This window comes from Chinchilla lanigera, unplaced genomic scaffold, assembly GCF_000276665.1.
Source record: "Chinchilla lanigera isolate Chin_1 unplaced genomic scaffold, ChiLan1.0 scaffold00059, whole genome shotgun sequence".
In the NCBI taxonomy this organism is placed as follows: Eukaryota; Metazoa; Chordata; class Mammalia; order Rodentia; family Chinchillidae; genus Chinchilla; species Chinchilla lanigera.
The window spans coordinates 10,835,916-10,844,421 of NW_004955460.1; the positions used below are offsets into that span (position 1 = coordinate 10,835,916).

Consider the following 8,506-nt stretch of genomic DNA (forward strand, 5'->3'; position numbering starts at 1 on the left):
AATGCACACCCAGAGCACAGACACTACAAATTGTACAAAGTCATTCAAATGTTTCCTAACCTTTGCCTTCCAGGTGATTAAAACCTTGGCCTCCAAACAAAAAATGCACTAGTGAAGGTAAGCGCTTTCCTGTCTCCCCATTCTCTTTGTAGAAGCACTGAGGGGGGACAGAGAGGGCATTTCACTTCTGAGGAAAACCCAAGGCCCGGGGTGGAGCTGTGGAAACAGCAGCAGGGGCGGGGCGCTGAGCTCCAAGCCAGCACTGGAGAGCACGGGACCTCTTTCCCCATCAGCTCTCTAGGACTAAGGCAAGGCAGCCTTGGCAAAGGGAGGACGGTGGCTCTTTCCTACCTGCTCCCTCCCTGAAGAAGCCAGCAAGGCTCCCACAGTCAGAATCAGTAGTCATCCTATAAGTATCTGGGATGAGAGGTCCACGTCCCCAACCCAGACAGCAGAGCCCATCCCAAGAACTGAGCACCTGGCCTAGAGGTCATGCTGAGGCTGGGTCACGCCCCTCGCCTGACACGGCCTCTCTGTCGGGATGAGGTCCAGGTGACTTAGAGCAGAATCTTCTCGGTGTCGAGGCTGTGTCTGAGTCACTCGTATTCTGTGGTCCTGGGAGGCGGGGACTCCTGCTTCATGCTGTGCACTTGGGAGGTAAAGCGGGTGGTGAACCATTCAGCCCGTGAAAGGAGACTGTCCTTCCTTATGTGTCTCTAGCCAGTCAGCAAGGGTGATTTTCAATGAACTTCAAGGTGAATTGTGTATAGAAGATCAGTGTGCAGTTAATTAACGTGCTTTACCTGTGTATCCTCAGGGCATGCACTAAGCCTAAGGAACTAAATTCTTCCTGAGTATAAGCAGGATCTAAGCGTTGAGAAGAATTAACCACAGTTGGGGTTCAGGCTGGTGGGTGCAGCAGGGCCCAGCAGATGGTGGGGCAGTCAACAGGTCCCCTGCAGCTGCCTGGCATCCCTGGGTTCCTCTATTGCTATTCAGGAAGGCAGTGGTGGTTTCAAGGGAAAAGAGCTTCCCAAAGACCAAGGGGACCTAAGGACAGGGTGGTACAGAAAGGCAGGCCTGGCTTCCTGGGCCTCCGCCTTTGACTAATGCCTGCGCCTCTTGTCTTTCAGATTCAGCGTGTTCCAGAGAAGCCATGCCAGTTGCACTTAACTTTGAAACAGAAATTTGTTCAAATCTACGTGGTGCTTCCTTGCTAAATACTGTACAGATTTCACCATAGCTTTTTTCTTTTGAGTTTTTACCTTTCCTTAATTACCCTTATTCCAAAAGAATGAACACTTGCTACAACTGCTGACCACTGTAAACTATGTATATAAATCACATTAAAAATAATGCCCTGGAATAGAACAGTTCAAATGCTGCTTAACTATAGACTCAGGTCGATGACTTGTATTTTATGTACTGTTCCTCCAAGTTAGACATCTGGTGCAAGACCAACCGGGAAACCACGGAATTATTAAAAGTATAAATTGACAGTGCATGTATTTAAAGACATTTAAAAATGGACAAGCTGTCAATTAGACTTTAAGGGCACTCTGTTTCCTGTAAGGTCTTATCCTAGAAATTAATTTGTTTCATATTTTAGTTGTGTTCAAAATTTAAATAATGTATTTTAAGAGAAGTTCTGTTTTTTAACTTGGTGGAACTATTCCAATCAACTTACCATTTATGATAAGTGTTCACATTAGGAATGTACAATCCAAACACTTGTAAATTTTACAGTATATTTTTATTACATAAAGTTTTTTTAGACTGTGTCTCGGTCACCTGTAGGATATTGGAGTCTGAGTTACCAGCCTGGGTCCCTTAAGGTTCCTAGTTACAGACAAAATCACTCTGTAATTTTATTTTGAATATGGATATGCTATCAAGCTGTGTGTGATACACTTATAATTCACTGGTCCTGCCTCAGGAGACGGAGTGGGAAAACTGTATTGAATAGTTTCCATCTGAATAATCTGTATGGTTTAGACAGTTTATGTTGTTCAGAGATGTCTAAAGTTAGATCTTTTGTTTTTTAAGATTAAAAAAACACTTGCCCCACTGTAAATATTCAACATGTACTATGTATATGTGTATAAATGGCAGCAAAAAGTAAATAAATGGCAGCAAATTAAACACTTTGTGTCATTTCTCATTTTCGTTTTCTCTATTTGCTTCCAGCCATGTGTTCTCTGACTTTGTGCTCACTTTCCTTCAAACCTACAAAGTTCTGGCTACCATCTCACTAGGTGCCTCAGACCTCGGACATGGGTCAGGGAAAACCAGGCGGCAGTTTGCTGCACCCAACACATCTCCGCTTTAAAGAAGCAAGTCTTAGACCTTGTTTTACCAACACATGTGATTCACTTTTAATGAAGACTGTATTTGCAAGCTTTAACAGCCACACACCCTTCAGTTGTACTGTTGTTCACTTTGCAGCAAAATATCAGTAGATATTTCGATATCAGTAGAATATTCCTGCAAGTTGTAGGGGGCATACACTGAATAACAAAACTCTCCACAAATCAATTCATGTACATTACTTACATATTAACTACGTTTTAAGTAATAGAAATGCTTTCTGAGGAAAAAAATAAAATGAGAAATCAGTGATTTCTGGTCTATAATAGACCTAACTTCTCAGCAGAGCATATCTGTGTGGATATGTGCATTTGTAACCATGAAAATAGGCATTGCTTTATTTGAAGCATTAAATGCTGCTTCATCTATGAACAGCTCTTACTTTGAGTCCATCTGGGGCCACATCAAGCTACTTGAAAGTGTTTCAGGACCCCAGAGACATGGAGGCTTGTGTGGGTCCAGGGTTAGTCCAAACAAACCTCAGATGATAACCGGGCCCAGCAAGACAGCTGCGGAGGCTGTGGAGCTGTCACCTCCCCTCAGGATCCTCCTTGGAACTGCCTGCCGCCCTTTGTCTCTGGATGAAACTTCGTCTTTGGCCAGAGTTGGGACAGACAACTCAAGACTGAGTGCAGACCCTTGGGTGGGGAGGTGACCCGTGTGACAGATCGCCGCCCCTGTAGGAGGAGGGGCCCCATGTCTGCAGTGTTGGGTGGAGGCCAGGTACATAGCATGATGGCAGGTGCCCTCAGGTTAATACTTCACAAGAAAACCAGGGATTAGGTGATTTCATGTAATACTCTTGACAGGGCAAGTCACTTAAGATTCGGCACTCCAGGGCCTTCTGCATGATCCTGGGTGAATGGCCATCGCCCAGAGCTGGCTCACAGGTGACCGCGGTGATAAAGGTTCACCACCACATGACTCCACGCTCCCTTCTCTCAACACCCTACAAAGGAAGCTGCACATCCCCAGGGCGGCACTGCCTTAGACAATCAGGAGGGAGGAAGCCGCTAGTCCCTGTGTGACCTGCTGACCCAACCCTGCTGCAGTCCCTGGCAGCACTGACCTGAGGGTAGGCTGTTGCACGGAGGCATCATGCTTGGTCCAGGTCTGGGCAGCACCTCTACACGGCAGACGGGCCAAGTTGCATGTGCACCAGTCAGGCATGTCAAGGTGGCTGACTTGCTCAAACACTAAAGTTTCAGGTCTGAGATGTCAGTAAAGTGACAGCTTAGATGCTTGCAAATATATCACTAAATCTGTCTAAGGCATGATGGAGACCTTCAGTCTTGGATCCTCTGCAGTCTGGTGTGACCTAAAGCTACACACTAAGGTCAGCCACCCAGAGGCAAAGGGCCCAGGGCTGCACAGTCTCTGCCTCAAGGCAGCTCAAGGGAAGACTTATTTCTGGGTAAGTGCGCTGGGTCTGAGGTTTTCATTCCTGGACTTGCTTTCGCACAGGAATACAAAGAACTCCAAAGGGTGCAAACTCTGGGGGCGCCAGCACAGACAGGGAGGGAGAAAGTCTGGGGAGGGGTCACCAGCAGAACAGCCCGTGTATGGAACCGAAGAGGGCCCAGGTGTTAATGCACAGGCATCCCAAAGGTGCAGAGGTCCTCAGGAAGGAGGCTCTGACGCCCAGTGCCCTTGTCCTTGCCCAGCTCTGACAGTCACAATGGCGGGGACATCAATGCCTCTGTTGTCTGTCTCAGTGAGCCCACTCCAATTGAGATCTGGGGCTCTCCACTGTTCACAGAAAACCCTAAGTGCCACACAGAGTACTGCAAGAGGAAGACAATGGACTATTCCCAGTTATTTATATGTCTAGTCATTCAGTAAGAAATCTGATTATGTCAGGGCAATAAGTGTTTTGCTGAAGGTTTGAAGTAGCAATGGATGTGGTTAAAAGCTGATCTGACCCATGTTTTCTGTGGAACCAGGTAGAACTACTGTTTGTGTGGGCTGGAAATGGTCAGATAGGAGCAGTTTCCAATTTCCTGAGAACATGCCCGAGTCTCACCCATCCTGCACACCTTCAGCGGGTGCCTGGGTTCTGACTCTGCCATGCCCTCTGCTGGGAGGGACCATGTTTGCCCATTCAGTGCAGGGTCATGCCAGAGGGCTGGATGGAGTCACATTTCAGTCCTGAGAATGGACAGAGAAGCTGCAGGGGCAAGAGAGACCACAGGTGCCAACACCACAGATGGCACTTTCCCAGGACTACCTGTGCCCCCTCGGCTGCCCACCTAGCTGAGGCTGCATCTGGCTGCATCCGGCCAAATGCACAGTTCCCTTAAGTGCTCTCATGCTCATTTTGGTGGCCTGTGTATCTGCTCAACCAGGAAACAGGTCAGAAAACACAAGCTGTCTGATGTCTTCGTTTCATTCGCTTATTTGTATCTCCAGAGCAGCAGAGGCCATCTGAGCTGCCATGAAGGCTGGCAATCTCATGTCCCCCCAGGGGACACTCTTGGGGAGCACAGGGGCTGGAAGGCAGTTGTCTGATCCACTGAAGGGCCTCCTTACTCTGGCCAGGCACAGTGGCTGGAGTCTTTGGATGCAGTCTTCCTCCTGACCCCGTTCCAGCATCACAGGCATGATGCAAGGTGAGAAGTCTGCTGTGTACCTCAGGTCACTCGGGCATCCAACTCCAAGGCTACAAGACCAGGCTTTTAGGAAAAGATTCAGAACTCTTCTAAACCTCAGCACAGCCAGAGAAAGTCACAGAGCAAGGCCCAAGGTCAAAGGCCCCAGTGGGAACAGTGGGCCCGCAGGGTGCACCCTCACCCTATTAGCCAAGGTAGCCTGTGGCTGTATGGTTTTCATCAAGCCACATCTTATATCTTCCACTGATAAAAGATTTTAAAAACCTCCAAAACTCGAGCCCAAAGTTCTTACATGCTACACAGCGATACTCTGTTTTCGGAAGTACCTGGAAAATAACACAGTCAGACCTCATGTGCTTTACTGTCAAAGGAAGGTAAAATCCATCCCCCTCCCGGAGTGTCAAACCCTAAAATCTCCTAAATTTTCCCATAAAGGACAAAATCCATTAGATTTCTTTGTCACTGGTAAGGAAGCCTTTGAGATGTCCCCAGAATCTTTCTAGGGGAGGTACAAACACACACTGCTTGGTTAGTATGGGGCACTTGTGACTCTGCAGGGATGGGCTGCTTACCAGCTCCCCTGCTGCTGCTGCAGGACCCTAAGGATGAGGAGGGCTAGTTTGCTCCCACAGTGTCCCCATGCACTCCTGGCCCCGGCCTCTCTTGGCCCTGTCACTATGGGGGTGGGTGTCACACACACCACACTGTGCACAGCACTGTTCCCCACCAAGTCCAAAGCCAGATGAATCAAATGAATGTCAGCCACAGATCAGAGCTTCACACAGACCAACGCGGGGGAGAAAAACCGAGAGAGGAATGAGCCGCCGGGGAGGGGAGGAAGCCACTGGGTACCTACCTCCTAACGCAGGACAAGCAGGGACAGCCCGTCACAGAACAGAAAGGTGGGAGCCACAGGCAGAAGAAAAACAACAAGAAGGCACATTTAAACCACTCATCAAAAACCACAGCCACGCCAAACCAAGAGAAAGGCACACAGGTCCTTTGGAGGTAAGTGTACTTGCTTCTTGTAGAGAAAACTGCCCTGCATTTAGGTGGACGCTAACTCGGCAGTTTTCTGGGACGGGTTGTAAAGTCCCTGCCGTGGACACTGAACATGTGGCTTGCTTTGAAAGGCCACTATTCAAGGAAGCAGCCATTGGTGCTGGGATGGGTGGCTGCTTAGAGTGGACTTTGGTTCAGTTACACTCTTTTTTACATTTCTGCTTTGTGCTTAGGGGCTTCCGCTACAAGGAGTGGGAGGGAGACCAGGGAGCTGCTGGGTGGGCTCAGGGGCTGTGGGCGGGGCACACGCAGTAGGCTCACCCAGCTTCAGGAGCCAGCCTTCCCAATCCGGGTTAAAGAACGTGTGTGTCAGGTCATTCCCGTCATCCTCTGGGATTTTAAATGGTTCATTCTTAATACTTTCGTATAAGTTCTGTAAGGGGAAAAATAGCAGCAAATCCAGAAATCACGGAGGAGAAGCAATCGTTCTTTCTTTTATCTCTTTCCAGTGCAGGGTAAGCATAAAGAACAGCAGGACTAGGAAGCAAGAGACACTTGAGAGATGCATTTACAGTGAATAAACCAGCTGGGTCTGGGGGCCATGTCTATAATCCCAGCACTGTGGGAGGCTGAGGCAGAAGGATCACAAGTCTGAGTCCCACCAAGGCAACGCAGTGAGACCCTGACTCAAAAATTAAAAAAAAAAAAAATAGAGCTGGGATGTAGCTCAGTGGAAGAGTGCCCCTGGATTGATTCCCAATACTGCAAAGAAAAAAAAAAAAAGAATAAACCAGCAGTGCAAATCTGCAGAAAACTTGGGGAAGTTTTAAAATTTCAAGAGTTAAGGATGAGGTCATGAGTTCGATTCCCAGTACAAAAAAATAAAATTAAACTAAGGAGCAACAAGGAAGGAGGGGAAACAGCCCCACCACGAGGAGGCTCAAAAGCTCGGTCCCACAGACGCACCCTCAGCAGCTCCTCAGGGAGGTCCCCCCCCTCGTTGATGCCACGGTTCATGGTGATGAACCGCTCCACGGTGGGCTTGTCGCGCACGTTGTGGTTGTGCAGGCTGGTGTTGAGCATGATGATGGCGAACGACAGCACATAACATGTGTCTGCAACAAAACAGAGGACAGCAGGGACTCAACAGTTTGAGCTCTGCTGGGGCTTGGACAAGAAGTGTGGAGTCCACGGAGAAAAAAAAAGGCAGAAACCTGTGCTCGCTCAGTGGCTCCCTGCACCCTAGGCAAGACTGTGCTGGGAAAGGGAAAGAAGGTCTCAGGAATAGGCTGGCCTGTGCCACAGGCCTTTGTCCTGAAGCAGATGCGAGGGCCAGGCGGGGCGCCGGCTCACTGACCTGTGGACTGGAAGACGCCTGGGTTGCACAGGCAGTAGCGAGAAGCAAAGGCCTCCATCATTCGATCGATCTTCTGAGCCTCTCCAGGCAGCCTGAAGCTCCATAGGAACTGCCTGAGGAAAGACAGACCCCTCACCGAGCGACCGCACCACGGCAAGGATTCGACCCCCTCAGCCTGGGTGCCACCCTGGTAGGGGCATGGGGGCCTCAGAACCAGCAATGAGACTTGGTTTCCTTCCACTCAATAATTCAAGACAGATTTACCACCTTTCCAGCAAGGCCCGCTGCCCCCGTCATATGCTCGGCCAGGTTCCCAATACTTCTTGTCCCACTGGCACAGTCTCCTGCGTCTGACCTGGTGACTTCCAGAACCCCATGACATCCCACGGCTGCCACAGTCCTGATGGCACGTGAGGACACAGCGCCCTCTCAGGACTGCACCCAGGGAGCAAAGGCTGACTCAGCAGGACACATCCAGGGCCCAGCCTCACCTCAGGCCACAGCCAGTGGCTACTGCTGCCTCCCTGGGGCAGGCATGCTCCTGCCTCAGGGACCAGGCCCAGGTGAGCAGATACTGCTGTCCTTAAGGCCTCTCTCCCTGAGGTCCCCCGCTGCCCACCCTCCCTAAAATTGCAACCCCCGCCCCAACACTCCCACCCTCTCTTTGCGTTCCTGGGCTGCATGGCATCCACCACTGCCTGCTACCTGGCGTTTTCTTCACATGTGATAACTTGAGATATACTTCTGAAGAAGCTGACAATGAAAACCAATGACCGAAACCAGTTCAACAAGACACTTCTGCTTCACCTCACTCATTAAGCAGCACCCACCACCCCCACTTTTTTGGATAAAATAATGTCAACTCTGTCTTTTTATGAAGTGACCACCTTTGTTGAAAAAGAAGCAGCCGTTAAAATAGATCAGTTGCATGTCAGAAAACTGGAAGTACGCACTTACCTTTTTGGGGTCCATGTTGAATTTCTTTCTTCCCATGGCTCTTTGCTTGTTCCTCTGAGTAGTTTTGCTATTCATTTGAAGTGATGGAAAAATCATTAGCAGGGAGTGACAGAGGGCAGTGTCTCATACAGCACAGCAAGGCACAGCCCTTTAGCACTTTTTCCCTCTCACAACACTCAGAAAAGGGAAAAACAATAGTGCACTCTGAGGAGCT

The 8,506-nt window shown here is 49.3% G+C and overlaps 1 protein-coding gene and 1 long non-coding RNA gene across 2 annotated transcripts in view; one reads left to right on the plus strand and one right to left on the minus strand.

The window, feature by feature from the left end:
- The window catches only part of LOC102005676, a 4,105-nt gene extending 1,963 nt beyond the window's left edge, over positions 1 to 2,142 (plus strand). The window contains exons 2-3 of the long non-coding RNA XR_263054.2: positions 74 to 117; positions 1,134 to 2,142. This is a non-coding gene — a long non-coding RNA (uncharacterized LOC102005676). The remainder of the gene's footprint in view (positions 1 to 73; positions 118 to 1,133) is intronic.
- A 4,802-nt stretch (positions 2,143 to 6,944) lies between these two features.
- On the minus strand, positions 6,945 to 7,894 carry LOC106150001 (cytohesin-3; the record flags this gene model as incomplete). Its single annotated transcript, XM_013521143.1, is given in 2 exon segments — positions 6,945 to 7,093; positions 7,336 to 7,894. Coding segments are annotated over 2 exon segments (210 nt in total), but the record flags the coding sequence as incomplete, so codon positions are not given.
- Between the last annotated feature and the right edge of the window lie 612 nt (positions 7,895 to 8,506).